The sequence below is a fragment of the Sminthopsis crassicaudata genome, chromosome 5 (assembly GCF_048593235.1).
Source record: "Sminthopsis crassicaudata isolate SCR6 chromosome 5, ASM4859323v1, whole genome shotgun sequence".
NCBI classification, from domain to species: Eukaryota; Metazoa; Chordata; class Mammalia; order Dasyuromorphia; family Dasyuridae; genus Sminthopsis; species Sminthopsis crassicaudata.
Window position 1 is genome coordinate 255,673,467 of NC_133621.1, and position 18,686 is coordinate 255,692,152.

At 32.7% G+C, this 18,686-nt stretch overlaps 1 protein-coding gene across 1 annotated transcript in view; it reads left to right on the forward strand.

Annotated features, from left to right (window-relative positions):
* Positions 1-18,686, forward strand: part of OTOGL (otogelin like) — a 209,691-nt gene that overhangs the window by 162,405 nt on the left and 28,600 nt on the right. The window contains 6 exon segments of the mRNA XM_074270858.1: positions 6-29; positions 123-215; positions 3,891-4,080; positions 5,914-6,128; positions 8,934-9,075; positions 18,497-18,685. Of these exon segments, the coding sequence (XP_074126959.1) occupies positions 6-29; positions 123-215; positions 3,891-4,080; positions 5,914-6,128; positions 8,934-9,075; positions 18,497-18,685 (853 nt within the window).

Genomic DNA, 18,686 nt, shown 5'->3' on the forward strand with positions numbered 1-18,686 from the left:
TTCAGATTGGAAATTCAAAAAGAAAGCTAGTGAGTGTTATTTAAAATTTTTATGTATTCTACTTACAGACATTATTGTATATAAAATCATAAAGTTCCAATTTTTTGTCTCTGTCCAAAAAGGTTTCGCCTGCGAAGACATCAGATCTTTGCTTCAAGAAATTAAATATAACATCACTGACATATAATGTGCTTATCAACCGTTTAAAAAGAAAGGTAAGAACATAACAATTAATGAATGGCAATAGGAATATTGCTACAGGTAATGATATAATATAATTAAATCAAAGTAATAAGGAAGGTAACGAATAAAATTCACATTTTTTTTCCAGTTAAGGGACTTATATTATTGTAAACTTCTGATCTACTAAGGTGTCTAATTTGTTCATAACCAACTCAGCAATATCATTTACCATTTTCTTCCATGTATGACTTATTTTAAATAGATTATCTCAATAAAGCTATGAAGTAGATACAACAGTGTTCCATCCCAACCCCATTCTCTGCCTTTTTTTCCCCTTAAAGATGAGAAATCTGAAGCTCAGGAGAGCCTTGTTAAAATGTGTAACTAGTAAATGTTAGAAGCAGATCTGAACCCAGGTTCTCTTCTTTCCAAACTCAACATATTTTCCATTTCATCCCTTTTCACTTTTTAAACTTCAGCATTCCTTAAACATTATATATATATATATATATATGTACATACATATATATATATAAATCAAATAAAGTCAAAGTCAAATTTAGAATTTTAATCAAGACTTTAACATGCAAAAATATTGAATTTCAATTTATCAGTGTATACAGACATCCAGTGGAATATAAAGTACAGCAGGTGGCACAATAGATAGAGTGCCAGGCCTGTAATCAGGAAGATATCCTGGATTCAAATCTGACCTCAAACACTATTTTTCTGTGTGATTCTTAACAGGTCACTAATTCTGTTTGCCTCAGTTTCCTCATCTATAAAATGAGGCAGAGAAGGAAATAGCAAACTATTCTAGTATCCTTGCCAACAAAACTCCAAATGGCATTACAAAGAGTAGCATAAGATGGAAATGACTGAAAAAACATTTAGAATGTAATCTCCATGATGGTAAAATTTTATGGATGGATTTTATTTAATCTTTGTATTTTGTCTAGTTTCTCAAAAATTTCTATATGTATAAGAACTCCTTATTAAATATCTTTTGGATGGAATAAAATGGCAATAATTAAAATTTAGCAGGAAGTATATTTAAAAAGTGAAAACAAAACTTTTTATCATTGAACTTTCCTAGGGTAAAATGAAAGAGTGAGATGTTTAGAGTTGGAAAGAACTTCAGAGATCTTCTGATTCAGACTTTGCCCAAGTCAGAAATTTTGCATTTTATGTCTTTAGTACTCAGGTATTAGCTTCCTCTCTCAATTCTTTTATTCATGTAGCTGATTTTTATATTTATGAATATTACTTTAAATTTCATCTTATTAACTTCAATATACCATTCATTCCATTGTTTTATAGTTGAGGCCCTTTGAGATACTCTAAGTATTTATATTAGTTATTGTGCACACTTAACTTTCTAGGCTTCTTATACCTTACTCCCACCCCTCTCCTCCTCAGGTATTCTGAACTTATTGACACTGGCCTGCTTGCTATTGTTATTTGAACAAGAAACTCCATCTCTTTACTCTGAGCTCAAATTACTTTCTCAATCCCTATAATCCTTTCCCTCTATTGATTATTTACAATTTATTTTATTGATACATAGTTGTTTGTACAATGTCTATTCCCATTAAATTGTGAATTCCTTAAGAGAAAGGTCTTTTTTTTTCTTTTTCTTTTTTTTTTTCATGGAGAGGCTTGACTTTTTTTGTATCCCCAGTTTTTAGCACAATATCTGGTATATAGTAGGTGTTTGGTAAGTACTTGTCAAACAACATTTATTCCTTCATTGGCATAATTAAAATATGTTCTACAGAACCGATCCATGAACACATATCCAAATCATTCTCCTAAAGACCTATCTCTGGGACTGGTAATAGTTTATTAATATCTTAATACCTTTTATGGTCTGTTGGTTATTTCACACATGTGCACATCTAATCCCTATTTATTCATCTTCTAAACAAAGATGTAATAATAAACTTTGGCAAAAACCTTGATGAAATATGCCTTTTTATGCCCATGGTGTTTCCTTGATTTATTAAAACTAATATGACATTGTTAGTTAGTTAGAAGAGCATTGAATTTAGAAGCAGAAAGATGGTTCAAATCCCTTATGTTTCTTACTTTCTGAGTTTCCCTAGGCAAGGAATTTGGCTCTAATTTTTTTTATTCATAAAATAAGAAGGGCAGGACTAGATGGTATTTGAAGTCTATTCTAGCTCAAATCTAATGAATCTAGAAGCTACCCAAACATAATTTGCATATCATTATAGCATCATTTGTTCTTAATAAACCCTTGCTTGCTCTTGGTGATCTCTTCTCCCTCTGTAAGGGTTTATTTGGTGAGGATTAGATTCCTTCTTAGTATTTTGTATTTGTAAAGGTAACAAGCTCTTTCTCTCTCTATCTCTCTCTATATCTGTGTAGATATAGATATAGATATTATAGAAACTATTCCATAATTCAGACTAACTCTTTGTATCTTTCATTTTTAGTATGTTAGACTGAGGATTTTATATCTCTATTCACACATATTTATATGAATAAACCTTTGGAGCTAGCTCCCTAGAATTTTAGCATTAAAATAAATTTTAGAACTTTTGTGTTTCATGATTCTTGCTCAAGAGATAACACAACCAAGACAAAGTAAGCCCATCTGGCTATGATATAACAATTGATCATTGTTGACACTTAGAAACCAGGTTTTCAGACTTTTTTATTCAGTTTCTTTTCTATTATACCACACTGCCTTTTTAAGTATCTAACAGAGGCAGTGGTTATGTTTTCCATTTTAGGTCAATAGAAACTTCACAAAAAAAAGGAACTATAAAATTAAGAATGCAATAATTCTATCTTCCCTTTCATTTCATTGAAATTCATGTTCATATACACATAGAGTTACACCTCCAGAGGCAGCAGAATATAGTGGAAAGCATGCTAGATTTTGAGTCAGTATTATTATATAGGCTCAAGTCCTGTATTTGACACTTATTAGGTATTTGACCATTGGCAAATTGTTTACCTTTTTTGAACCTCATTTTCTCCCTGTAATAGGGTTGATAGCAATACTTATATACCCTACTGAACAGGATTATTGAGAGGATCAAGGTCATATATGTAAAGCAATAAATTAGAGCATCATATAAATGACACCTCTTATAACAATAGGAGATAATAAAGCCTTCAACAGAAGATTAAAAAAAATAAAAATATAACTTCATGTAACAGAAGAAGAGTTTTAAGAAGATAAAAGTAATTGATAAATAAAATCCTGAAAATAACTAGGGGAACAAATTCAAACAAATTATAAAGAATCTTTTAAAGTATGAGACATATTACAAAATAATGGAATTTGATCTAGCTATCCACTCAAAAAAATACGTGGATGAAGAATGCCTATTATCTAAACCAGCATGCATTTCTTTGACAAGCTCTGCAAATAAACTATGAGGTGCATCCAGCTTGAACAGGAAGACAGGAGGGTCTTAGATTGTTTTTGGAAAATTGCAAAACTTTTTTTTTTTTGATAATGCCAAGTTTCTGGGGATGGAGAGGCTCATCTTTTAATGTCAAATATCTTCTGATGTTGCAGTATGGCAAAGAATCATGGAACTACTAGAAACCAAAGATGAATTTCAAAGATGATTAATAATATGAAGAAAATAACATGGATTACTCTGATTTTAACTGATATGTGTATAACAAGTTTCATTTATTAATAAGTTATTTTGGAAATGTTTTAGGTAGAAGTGGATTCTGCCATTGAACCATTACCTTTCTCAGAGAATGGCCTTTCTATTGAGGATACTGGTGCTATGTATGTTGTTACCACTCCAGGAGGATTTAGAATTCGATGGGCTCATGTTACAGGAATTATAGATATTCACTATGATTTTTCATCAAATGCTAATCACAGCACAGAAGGACTTTGTGGTGAGATTTGCTTCTAAAATTGAAATATTTTCACAACATTCTTTTGTTTTACTGAAGTTACATTTGTTATTCTTTGTGCTCTCATTATTATTATTTTTTTCCCCCTGAGGCTGGGGTTAAGTGACTTGCCCAGGGTCACACAGCTAGGAAGTGTTAAGTGTCTGAGACAGATTTGAACTCTGGTCCTCCTGAATTCAAGGCTGGTGCTCTATCCACTGCGCCACCTAGCTGCCCCTGTTCTCATTATTTCTGATCATTTCCTTTCTCCATGTCTATGATAATGTAAACTCCTTGGGTCCAGGGATTATGTTTTATTTATTTTAGCATAGTCTCGATCATGTGGCATACAGTACTCCTTAGATGTTAGATCCTCAATTTCATAAATTGAGTTAAATACTGACCCTGTGTCCTGATTTTCTGATTTTAAAAGTGATAGTTTACCCTTCTGTTTGACCATGGGAAAGTCTTTTGAACTCCAAGTGTCCCCAAATAATTCAGTTCACCTGTAAGTTTAAAAAAAAAATGTTGCCTATTTGCATTAAAGGAAGAAATTTCCATATTAAGATTTCCTCATACCAATGAAATCATGAATCTAGATCAAATAAGGAGGCAGAGAAGTATAGTGAAAAAAGTGACTCTGGGGTCAGAGGACTTGGATTCAAATCCCAATTCTTCTTCTTCTCCTCCTCCTCCTCCTCCTCCTCCTCCTCCTCCTCCTCCTCCTCCTCCTCCTCCTCCTCCTCCTCCTCCCTCTCCCACTCCTTCCTCTCTACCCCCTCCTCCTCCTCTTCTTCTTCCTCTTCCTCTACTTTATGTTCTACTTTTTATTTTTCATCCTCTACTTTTCCTTCTCCTTTTTTTTTTTTTTTTTTTTGCTGAGGCAATTAGGGTTAAGTGACTTGCCCAGATTTGACTTCAGGATTGGAGCTCTATCCACTATACCACCTAGCTGCCCCTCCTTCTCCTCTTTCTCTTCCTCCTCCTCTTCCTTCCTCCCTTTTCTACTCTTCCTTTTCATCTTCTTCCTCCTCCTCCCTCTTCTCCTCCTTTTGCTCCTTTTTTTCACTCTACCTCCTTCCTCTGAATAGAACTAGAAGTAACTTGGAGGCCATTTAATCCAACCCTCTTCTTTATAGAGTAAGAAACACAAGACCCAAAGAAGTTAAATGTCCTGCCTTAGAGCACACAGGTAGTAAAAGTCAGAGATAATAATTGGTATATGTGCATTTTCTAGACAATTGAAACTTATCATTTGTAATGATAGATTTATTTTTTCCCCATAAGCCAGGATTTTCATTGCCACTATTTTAAGTGCTAAAATTATCTTTTTTCCCCTTTGTATCTTACCTTATATTTTTCAGGCTACTAGAGATTTTTTAAATTAATTTTTATAATTATAACATTTTTTTGACAGTACCTAAGCATAGGTAATTTTTTTTTTAACAACATTATCCCTTGTACTCCCTTCTATTCCATATTTTTCCCCTCCTTCCCTCCACCCCCTCCTCTAGATGGCAGGCATTCCCATTTCTTCCCAGATTATTTTTACCTTCCGAATACAATTCTTTCTTTGCAACAACAACAAAATTCAGTTCTGCACATATGTATTGTACTTAGGGTATACTATAAGATATTCAATATGTATGGGAATGCCTGCTACTGGAGATTTTAAGACCTTTTACATGTTCCTTCATCCTGAAGCCATGTTCATCTTATTAAACCAATCTTTTCCAAAATCACATATTAAAATGACCAAGTCCTTTATGACTCAACTATCTTCATGACCTTTTTTCTTGTGGATTTTTTCCAGTAAATGTGATGCTCTCTTTTTAGGTGTTTGCAATGATGACCCAAATGATGACCTAAGGATGCAAAATGGCACCATAATCACAAATATGGATGACATTGGATTGTTTATTGAAAGCTGGGAACTTGACAAATTATTTGATGTTACAACAAGAAGACCTATTAGAAATTGTACTGAAGATGACTGCAGCCACTGTGTAGAGTTGTTAAAGAAAACAGCTTTTATTCCATGCCATAAAAAAGTAAGTACATAAAAAAATTAATAACAAAAAATGCCACAGGTAAGAATATAAACTAATACATTCATTTTTAGGTGCTGTTTTTCTATGGTAGGTAAGATCTCATCTAAAATCCAGTCAATCAATGAGAGTTTATTAAGCACCAACTATATGCTAGGCACTGTGCTAAGCACTGGGGTTACCAAGAAAGGTGAAAAATAAAAAGCAAAAACAAGTAATCTCTGATCTCAAAGAGTTTACAGTGAATGGAGTGATGTAAGGGCTTTTTGGATAAAATAAGAAAGAGAAGAAAGAATCAAGGATAATAGGGTAATTAACAACAGTGTCAAAGACTCCTGAGAGGTCAAGAAGGATGAAGATTGAGAAAAGACCATTAAATTTGGCAATTAAGAGAACACTGGTAATTTTGGAGAAAACAGTTTTAATTACATTAAGAGGCTGGAAGTCAGATTTCAAAGAGTTTAGAAGAGAATGAGAGAAAAGGAAATGGAGGACTCAAATCAGCTACAAAAAGGAGGAGAGATGTGGAAAAATAGAAGAATGGATGTATCCAATGAGAATTTTGAAGATGGGGAATACATGAATATGTTTTTGTGGTCTAAGGAAACACAGTAGAAAGAGATATTGAATAGGAGAGAAGGAAGAGTGATAGAGAATGAAATCTATTACAGAAAACAGAAAGAAATGAAATTACTTGTGCACATAGAAGAGTTTGCCTTGGCAAGGAAAAAGGCCACTCTTACCATAAAACAGAGGTGAGGGAAAAGATAGTGGCAGAAGATAGTTGGGGGTTGGGTACAAGCCCAGACTGGCTTAGATACTGATCTCTCCCCTTGGGGTTTTGACCAGATCTTGTAAATCAAAGATCAGTCCCACAGGAAGTTGTAGATCTTAAAGGGGCTATGCCCGTATCAGTTGCTGTTCAGTTGTTTTTCATTCATGTCTGACTATGATTTCATTTGGGATTTTTGGACAAAGATATGTTCTTTTCCCTCTCATTTTAAAGATGAGGAAACTGAGTGACTTGCCTAGAGCTACATAGCTTGTGTCTGAGATCAAATTTGAATTCAAGAAGGTGAGTTGTCCTGACTCCACACTTGAGACTCACTCTATCCATTGTTCTACCTAGCTGCTCAGTCCCCTTTGATAGCCCAACCTAAAACTTAAGGTAATTAAGAATTTAATAATTTTCTTAAGAAATTTAAAACATGATGCATTATGGTATCATAGATAAGAGGATGGTCTCAGGATTGGAAGATGTGGCTTCTAGTCCTGCTTTTGACACATAATAGGTATGTAATTGTGATCACATTTCTTAAGCTCTCAGGACTTCAAGCAACTTTTTTTCATACAATTCTGTAATAAATTAAATTGAAGAGTTACTGATCTATTTTGGTAGATGGGATTGCCTTTCTGGGAGTTATATACATCAATAAAATAACAAATTGGGTCTAAACTCAAAATCAAAATCCAGAAAAAAAATCCAAAATAAGTGTGGGCAGTCTATGTCCTTACAGTCTGTAGAATATTAACAGTTCTAGAAGAACTCCATTTGTATGGTAAGCTAATGCATAAACTCAAAGGAAATAAGAGTAACCCAGCATGAAAAGACGTGAATAGATTGCATTTTGCATCATTGAAATAAATCTCTTCAGTAAGATGATGGATCCATTGCATTTAGGAATTTTGAACAGGGCTAATATTTAATTTCTCCACCACTACTCTTATCACAACCCTGTCTCATGCTTAATATATTAAATTTTCTGTTTTTTGAATTTACATGAATCATATATGCATCAACAGCAAATTCCATCTTAAAAGTAGCAGGGTTAAAGAGAAATTACAAATGAATTTGACATCTAGAAATCAAATGAAAGAATATGGGAAGTGAAACCAAAAAGACCATCAAATCTAGACTAAGGAAAAAATGGATCTTGAAGGAGGAATAACTGTATATGGAAAAATAAAGAGTGATGGATATACCATGCTAGGAAATAGAAGAAAAGTAGAAAAGCTAAATTGTCAGATTTTAGTTTTTATCTAGATTAAATGAGGTGCTCTGTAGGTGCTAAAATGGATAAAAACATAATTATGCTCAGACATGACAAAATGACACAATTTATTCACAAACCTTAACATTAACAGTCATTTTTGAAGAACATTTCATAACAAAATTTAATTAGTGATACCATATTTTGTAAAGTATGTTTTAAGAGATACATAGCTGATCATAATCTAAATTAGTGTCTAGAGAAGAAAGAACTAGAAAAATGGCAATATCATCCAAGGTACTTTCTTTTAACCATCTTTTTTTTCCTGACATGTTCATGAAGTTATGTGAAATGACCCAGGCAATAGGTATCTTACCCAAATGTGTTTTCTGTGATCATAAATCAAAGACATGAATAAAAGACTGATAACTTAATGTTTAAAAGTATCTGATCATCTATTTGAGTCTGTGATGCTTCAGTGGGGGAAAGGGTACTAAATCTTTTTTTTTTTTTTTTTAATTTTCTTGGCATGAACCCTTTAGGCAGTCTGGTAAAATAATATGACCTATTTCTCAGAATAATGTTTTTAAATGTACACCTTACAGAAGAAACCAGTTATAGTGAAATACAGTTATTAAAACATTAAGAAAAAATAAGTTCATGGACTCCTGTTTTAGAACCTTTGAACTAAGCAGACTGATAATGAATTTTTACTTTGAATATATGTGTATAATTCAAAGCAATCCTAGGACAATTAGAGACTACCTTTCAACTAAAGCATCTCTCTTCTCTCCATGCTTTCAACCCCCATTTCTAGGTTTTGCCAGAGGAATTTTGTGAGAAGATGTGGATCAACTATACATATTTTTGGAAGTATGAGTGTGATGTATTGTCTGCATATGTAGCTTTGTGCAATAAATATGATATCTGCATTGAGTGGAGAGCATCAAATTACTGTTGTAAGTAATCAAGACAGATGGTAATTCTATAAACACACAGTAGTCCCATAGAAATGCTTTTCTGAATTGAGCGATGCTTTATATTTCTAAAAGACCATTCCCTTTTTAGCATAAAGATTTAAGAGAACTTTTAAAAAATTCTGGCTTTGTAATACCACTACTACATATGTATCCAAAAAGAGATTAAAAAACAAAAAGAAAAAAGTCCTATATGCACAAAAGTATTTATAGCAGTTCTTTTCTGGGGGTAAAGAATTAAAAACCGAGGAGATGCCCATCAATTGGGGAATGGCTGAATAAATTGTGGTATGTCATTGTGGTGTAATATTATTGTTGTATAAGAAATAATGAGCAGGATGCTCTCAGAAAGACCTGGGAAGACTTTCATGAGCTGATGCGAAGTGAAATGAACTGTGTACAAAATAACAGCAATATTATTAGATGATCACTATGAATGACTTAGCAATTCTTCACAATACAATGATACAAGACAACTCTGAAAGACTTATAATGAAATTATAAACAACCAGATAAAGAACGTATGCTGTCTAGATACAGATAAAGCATACTTTTCTTTCTTTCTTTCTTTCTTTCTTTCTTTCTTTCTTTCTTTCTTTCTTTCTTTCTTTCTTTCTTTCTTTCTTTCTTTCTTTCTTTCTTTCTTTCTTTCTTTCTTTCTTTCTTTCTTTCTACTTTCCTTATCTTAAAGGTTTTTTCTTTTCTTTTTTTTTTTTGATCTATATTTTAATTCACCATATGACTGTTATGGAAGTATTTTGCATGACTATACATACATAAGTTATATTGAATTGTTGGCCTTATCAATTAGAAGGAGGAAGGAAGTGAATATAAAACTCCAAATTAAAAAAATATTAAAATTTATTTTTATATGTACCTGGGGGAAAATAAACTACTAAACAGAAAAGTAAAAAAGAAACCTGACTTTGTCAATTTGCTGATTTTTAGCAAAAACTCTAAAACGTGTTAGCAATGAACATATTCAGTCTAAGTCCTGTGGTGATGGCTATTTTTTTCTTTTATTCTCTCTCACCTGGCTAAAAATGCATGTAATCTTTTTTCTTTTTTTCATTTTTAAAATTATTTTTATTATTCCTCTTCAGAGCCACTGGAGCAGCCAGAATCTGTGGAGAGGTTTGAGGAGGGAGGAAGGATGGAAGAACAGGCGGCCATCCATCTCCCATCTCTCGCTTCTTCCATCATAGGTCAACTCCTTCAGTCACTCCCCATCCCCCTGGCCTGCTCCCTTTACCACTTTCTCCTCTCCTTCCTTCCTTTTTCCACCTGCCTTTCTCTTCTTTTTTTTTTTTTTTAAACACAAGAGGAAATTAAGGTTCATAGGGTAAATGACTTTCCCATGATTCTACTGAAGTAATCATCAGAGCTGGATATTTCAAATATGCCTACTCTTGACCATATTTAGCAGAGTCTATAAAACCTTTATTTCCTGCAAGATGCAAATTACACAGAAGCTATACTTTAAATGCCTGATATTCAAATTTTATTTAAACAAACCTAGATCAAGCAAAATCATGAATAGCTAATAATGAGTTCTATTTCTTTTTCAACTGTCACAGAACTTAGCTTAGTGCTGGAAATGAATGCTCAACACATATTTGATGATTGCTTTTTGCGATGCCTCATTTTAATACCAGAAAATATATTTCAATTTTAGTACTTCAAGGATTTGTAATTTCCTTAATGTAGATATTCTCTCCAATGATGCAGATTGCAACTCCTCTATGACTTAGAAAATGATGATATTCAGAAATTATTACTATGGATATATATACATGTATATATATATATATGTATAAATTTGCATTCCATTGACATATTCTTCAACTACCCAGGCAGAGTTAGCTCTATGCCTTGATAAAACATTGAAGATAGGCTTGAGTAAAGGAATACCAGTTAATAATAAAAATGATTATGATAATAGTAATAATAGCAAGTATTTATATAGTGTTTTATCATTTGTAAAGTATTTTATAGGTACTATCATATTTGAACCTCACAATAACCTTATTGTCATTATCCCTATTGAACAAATGATAAAACTGAGATTGAGAAGTTCAATGACTGCTACAATCATTATGTGTCATAGTGGAGATTTGGACTATAATCTTGCTGGATATAAAGATAGGTCTCTATCATTGTAGAAATGTCAAACTCAAATAAATTAGTAGCTACTAATTCATACTGGGCTTCATACTGGCTTAATTTTAAAATGTAATGTTACCTCTAGTTTGTGGTATTTTTACTTATTTTATTAAATATTTCCCAATTACATTTTTATTGTAATAAGTTTATTTATTTTTAATACACATTGCTTTATGAATCATATTGGGAGAGAAAAAGGGATTTTATATGTGCATAAATGATTCATGGGAGAGATTTTAAAAAAACAGAAAAAAGAAGTAAACATAGCATGTGTTGATTTCCATTCAGTCTCCTTTATTCTTTTTCTGTATGCAAATGGCATTTTCTTTCCAAAGTCTATTGGGATTGCTTTGGATCACTGAACTACTGAGAAAAACCAAGTCTTTTATAACTGATTCTCACATATTCTTGCTTTTATTATGTACAATGTATTCCTGGTTCTGTTTGTTTTTTGCTCAGTATCAGTTCCGTGCAAATCTTTCTAAGCCTTTCTGTAATCAACTTGTTCAGCATTTTTTAAAGAACAATAATATTCCATTACTTTAATGTATCACAACTTGTTCAGCCATTCCCCAATTGAAGGGAATCCACTCCTTTTCCAATTCTTTATTACAACAAAAAGAGCTGCTACAAACATTTTTGTACATGTGGGTCCTATTCTCTCCTTTATGATTTCCTTGGGATACAGAGTCAATAATGGCAGTGTTGGGTCAAAGATTATAGACAATTTCATAGCCCTTTAGGCATAACTCCAAACTGCTTTCCAGAATGGTTTTATCATTTCACAACTCCATCAATAATGTAGTAGTGTCCCAGTTTTCCCATATCCTCTCTAACAATTATCAACTTTTTCTGTCAACTTAGCCCATCTGAGAAATGTGAAGTTGCCCCTTAGAGTTGTTTTAATTTGCATTTCTCTAATCAAAAGTGATTTAGAGCATTTTTTTAATATAACAATTTCATCATCTGAAAATTGTTTATATCCTTTCATCATTAATCAATTAAGGAATGACTTATATTCTTATAAATTTGACACAGTTTTTTATATACTTTGAAAATGAGATCTTTATTAGAAATGAGGGCTATAAAGATTTTTTCCCCAGTTTTGTACTTCCTTTTAATCTTGTTTCTGTTGGTTTTGTTTGTGCAAAAACTTTTTTTAATTTAATGCAACCAGAGTTGTCTATTTTGCCTTTCCTAATGTTCTTTTTTGGTCATAAATTTCCTCCCTTCTCTAAAGATATGATAGGTAAATGTATCCTGCTTTAAGCCCAAATCATATATCCATTTTGACCTTTTTTTTTTTTTTTTTTTTTTTTTTTTGGGTATGGGATCTAAAATGTAGGTCTATGCCAAATTTATGACATATTATTTTCCAGTTTTCCCAGCAGTTTTTATGAAATAGTGAGTTTTTATTCCAGAGGCTGGAATTTGGTGATTTATCAAATACTAGATTGCTATAGACCTTGATTATTGTATTGTGTGTAAATAATCTATTCCACTGATCCATCACTTAATTTCTTAGCCAGTACCAAATGGTTTTAATTACTGATGCTTTATAATATAGTTTTAGGTTTGGTACTGCTAAACCACAATGCTTTGTATTTTTTTTCTCATTAATTCCTTTGATATTATTGACCTTTTGTTCTTCCAGATGAATTTTGTTATTATTTTTTCCAGGTCTATAAAATAATATTTCTTGCAGTTTGATTGGTATGGCACTGAATAAGTAGACAATTGATGCAGAATTGTAATTTTATTATATTTTATTATATTAGCTTGGCGTAGTCATGAACAATTGATATTTTAGATCTGATTTTGTGTGAGAAGCGTTTTGTAATTGTGTTCATATTGTTCTTGGGTTTGTCTTGGCTGGTAGATCCTCAAGTATTTTATTTTGTCTACTGTAATTTTAAATGGAATTTCTCTTTCTATCTCTTGCTGATGGGCTTTGTCAGTATCATATAGAAATACTTTGTGTGGGTTTATTTTATTTTATATCCTGCAACTTTGCTAAAACTGTGAATTGTTTCAGTAGGTTTTTGATTGAATTTTTAGGATCTTCTAAGTATATCATCATATCATGTGCAAAGAGTGATAGTATTTTTTTCTTCATTGACTATACTAATTCCTTTAATTTCTTTTTCTTTTCTTATTACTAAAACCAACATTTCTATTACAATGCTGAATAATAGTGGTGATAATGGGCATCCTTATTTCACTCTGATGTTATTGGGAATGCATACAGCTTTTTTCCATTACAAATAATGCTAACTGTTGGTTTTAGATAGCTAGTACTTATTATTTTAAGGAAGACTCCTTTTATTCTTATGCTCTCCAATGTTTTTAATAGGAATAGGTGCTGTATTTTGTCAAAAGCTTTTTCTGCATCTATTGAGATTATCATATGATTTCTGTTGGTTTTGTTATTGTTATGACCAATTGTGGTAATAATTTTCCCGATATTGAACCAGCCCTGAATTTCTGATACAAACTTGGTTATAGTGTATTATCCTGCTGATAAATTGTTGTAATCTCTTTGCTAATATCAGTGATATCAGTGCCATATTAGTATTATAGTAGGAGTTTGGCATTTCTCTTTCTTCGTCAGTTTTTCCAGATAGTTTACATAGTTCTGGAATTAATTGTTCTTTAAATGTTTGGTAGAATTCACTTGTGTATAAAATTAGCCCTGGAAATTTTTTCCTTTTTACAATTTCTTTTTCTAAAATTGGATTATGTAAGTATTTTATTTCCTCTTCTAATAACCTGGGCAATTTACATTTTTGTAAATATTCATCCATTTCAGTTAAACTGTCAGACTTGCTGCCATAGAATTGGGGGGGAAAAAAGCTCCTGATAATTGTTGTAATTTCTTGTTTATTGGTGGTAAGTTCCCTCCTTTTATTTTTGATGGTGGTTATTTGTTTTTTGTTTTTTTTTCTTTTCCTTTTTCTGATCAAAGTAACCAAAGGTTTATCTATTTTGTTAGTTTTTTTTCATAAAACCAATTCTTAGTTTTATTATTTCAATACTTTTTTAGTTCCTGTTTTATTAATCTCTCGTTTAAGTTTCAAAATTTCTAATTTTATATTTATTTGGGGGTTTATTTTGTTCTTTTTCTAGCCTTTTTAGTTACATGGCTAATTCATTGATCTCCTTTTTCTCTGTTTTATTTGTGGAACTATTTAGAGATATAAAATTTCCCCTAAAAACTGATTTGGCTGTATCCCATATGTTTGATACATAGTTTCATTAATGTCATTTTCTTGGATGAAATTAAGGATGTTTCTGTGATTTGTTGTTTGATTCATTCATTCTTTACAATTAGATTATTTAATTTCTAATTGGTTTTAGTCTATTTTCCCTGGTCCTTTATTAAATATAATGTTTATTGCATTTTGGTCTGAAAAGGAAGCATTTACTATTCTGCATTTTTGCTTTTGATTATGAGTATTTCATGGTCTGTTTTTGTGTAGGTACCATGTAATGCCAAGAAAAAGGTATATTCCTTTTGTTCCTTATTTAATTTTCTCCAGAGGTCTATCATATCTGGTTTTTTTTTAGGATCCTATTAACTTCTGTAGTATTTTTCTTGTTTATTTTGTGATTAGTTTTGTATGATTCTGAGAGGGGAAGTTTGAAGTCTCCCACTAGAATAGTTTTGCTGTCTATTTCTTTCTGTAACTGACTTAAAATCTTCTCTAGGAATTTACCTCCTCTACTATTTGGTACATGCACATTTAGTATTGTTACAATTTCATTATTTATGGTACCCTTCATCAAGATGTACTTTCCCTCCTTATCTCTTTTAATAAGATCTATTTTTATTTTTGTTTTATCTGAGATAAGAATTGCTACCCCTGATTTTTTTTTTTAACTTCAGCTGAAGCATAATAAATTCTATTCCAGATTTTTGCTTTTACGCTGGATGTGTCTCTCTGTGTCAAATGTGTTTTTGTAAACAACATATTCTAGGATTCTGTTTTTTAATCCACTCTAATGTTTGTGAATGAGAGTTCATCTCATTCATATTCACAGTTATGATTACCAACTCTTCATTTCCCTTCCATTCTATTTTTCCCCTATATATACTTTTGTTCTCTCTTTCCACTCTGTCCTTAGTTTTGTCTTTTTTTTTACTCACTCTACTCACTACCCTATTGTAAAGTTCTGATCGTCTCTCAGTTGTGATCCTTCTTTGGGAGGAGGTTTCTTTTCTGTATAATCTTTTCTTCTATGAGCAGGTTTCTTGGGAAGCTTCTGGAGCCTCCAGCCAGCCTCTTCTTCTTCCTGAATCCTGGCTCTGAATCTCCTCCAGCTCTTGTCCTTCCCCAGTCCAGACTGCTTTCCAGGCTCAATGTTGCCTCTTTTTATCCTCCCAGAGAATGGGCGTGGGATAATGCAAGGGCTTCTGGGAAGAACCACTTTAACCAATGAGCTTGCTCCTCTTAGAATTCCTAAGGTGTAAACTCCCTTTAAAGGCCCAAACCAAAGGTCTGAGCCAGAGAACTGTCAAGACAACTTGAATTCTCACCTTGTCACTGTCCAGACAACCTGAGTTCTCACCTGGTAATCCTAACACCCTATTTCCTATCAATCCTCCCCTTTCTCTTAATATTGGTTTTTTTTTTTTTTTTTTTTTTTATCACTCCACCGACTACCTTATCTTCTATCAATCCTTTCTCCCTATTTTTACCTTTTCTGCCCTCCCTTTTATCCTGTCCCTCTCTTTTCTATTCCTCTTCCTCCTCCTCCTCCTTTTTTATATTGTTAGATAAATTTATATAACAAATTGAATGCTTAAATTATTCTCTCTTAAAGCCAAAACTGATGAGACCAAGCTTCAGAAACTGCTCATCCCCCTCCTTTCCTTTGATTGTAATAGGTCTTTTGCACCTCTTCATGTGAACTAGTTGTCTAATTATACCTCCCCTTTCCTCTTTTTCCATTACAGACCTTTCCTTACCCATTAATGTCTTTTTCTTTTATCACATCAAGGACTATTCATAACTACACCCTCATTCCAGATGATGCGCCCCCTCCCCCCAACCCAGTCTGCTCTAGTGACAGATAAAGTTCATAAGAGTTACTGATATTGTTTTCCTATCTAGGGATGTAAAGAGTTTATATATATATATATTTCCCCCCCCCCACACACACACCACTTGTTTACCTTTTTATGGTTCTCTTGTGTCCATAAATTTCCAATTTAGGTCTGGCTTTTTTGATAGGAATGACTGAAATTCTCATTTCATTGAAGCTCTATTTCCTCTCCTAAAAGATGATGCTGCGTCTAACTAGGTAGTTAATTCTTGGTTGTAACTGCAGGTCCTTTGCTGTTCAGAATATAATATTGCAGCCCTTCGATCCTTTATTGTAGAAGCTGCCAGATCCTGGGTAATCCTAACTGTTGCTTCTTGATATTTGAATTGTTTTTATCTGTTATCTTGCAGTATTTTTTCCCTGAGATTATAGTTTAAAAGTTTCCTTGGGGTTTTTCTTGTGGGATCTCTTTCCAGAGGTGACATTGGATTTTTTCAATGAATATTTCTTCCTCTGTTTGTAGACTATAGGGGTAGTTTTCCTTAAAGACCTCTTGTAGGGTTTGTTTGTTTGTTTTTTTTTTTTTTGGTCATGGAATTCAGGTAGGTCAATAATTTTAAAACTGTCTCTTTTGGTTCTATTTTCCAGATCATGAGGTATTTCACATTTTCTTCCATTTTTTCATTCTTTTTAGTTTGTTTGACTTGCTGTCTCACAAAATTGTTAACTTCTATTCGCCCTGTTCTGGATTTTAATTTGTGCTTTTTATCAATTTTGTATCTCTTTTTCCATTTAGTTTCTACTGTTTAAGGAATTGTTTTCTTCAGACAATTTTTTCCCTTTCTTTTCTAAACTGTTAACTCTCTCATGTAAATCTCTCATTTCTTTTCTCATTTTTTTTCTGCCTCTCTTATTTGCCTTTTGAATATTTTATGGACATTTCCAAGAAGTCTCTTTTGTCTGGAGAGCAATTTATCTTACTCTTTGAGATTTCTCCTGTGGACATTCAGTCCTCCTTTGAGTTTATCTTTTGGTCTGCCCTGTCACCATGTTAGCTTTCTATGTTCAAGTTTCTTTTCTGTTTCTTGATTATTTTCTTTCTTTCCTTTTTTTTTTTTTTTTTTTTTAAATTTTTAAGGTGGAACTCTGCTCCTGGGGTAAAAGTGGAGCTGTCCCAAGCTTCTTTGCAGTTCTGAGCCTTGGCTTCGATCACAGGGGTCCCTTGTGTTTGTAGGCGGTGGTTTGGCTGTTTGTTTGTTTGTTTGTTTGTTTGTTTTTTTCTAGGAAACAGCTTGGTTTCCTGGAGTTTGCATTCTGAGCTGGAACTGGGGGGTTGCCCCACTGATTTCCTCCTTTATTGAGCCAGGACTGAGAATTTTAGTTGCTGATTTTCCAGCTTTCCCAGAATCTATTTGGAGAGTAGTTTCATTTCATCAAACTCTGTTCAGAGGCTTGGTTCATGTGGTTTTTGAGGGAAACTGGGAGAACTAGAGCAGCTTTCTGATTTTACTCCACCAATTATATTTTAATCTGGTTTAGGCTGATTTGGGAATGCTTTAGGCTGCACATGACCTGTGGGTTGAATGGTTGAAACCTATGCATTATACTGTGTTAGCTCCCAATCCACTCAAATTTATTTTAGGGAAAAACTGATTCAATTTTTACAAAATTTAAATTGACCATTTCCTTTTTTTTTTGTCACCAGAACGATTATTAATTGAATGGAAGTTCCTAGCTTCATTGGTATCCCTAACAACTACAACAGGACTTTAGATATACAACTTGTTGACTTTTAAGAACTTATAACTTATTTTAGACTGCACAATAGTTAATTATCACTGACTGAAAATCAACCGATTTTGCTACTAGTTCCAGAGTCATTTCAATTGCATTACTCCCAAAATGTTATTTTTTTAAATTTAATTTAATGTTTTGCTTAATTTAATTTTTCCAATAGTATTTTACTTTTCCAAATACATGTAAAGATAGTTTCCAACATTCGTTTTTGTAGGACTTTGTGTTCTAAATTTTTCTTCCTAAATTTTACTTGCCTCTGCCCTCTCTGAGATAGCAAGCTACCTGATATAGATTATATATGTACAACATATTTCCATATTTGTCATATTATGCAAGAAAACTCAGACCAAAAGGGAAATAAAACAACTATAACAAAACTCTGTTATATTATTCACAGCTTTAAGTTGTCCTGAAGGGATGGAATATCGGCCTTGTATTCAATCTTGTACAGCCAAAACATGTCAGAACAAATGGTTCTTTGAAGAAGAGTCACCTTGCCAACATTTAAGAGAAGACTGTGTGTGTACAAATGGAACTGTTCTTCATAGGCCAGAGTCCTTTATGTGTATTGAAGAGGAAAGATGTGG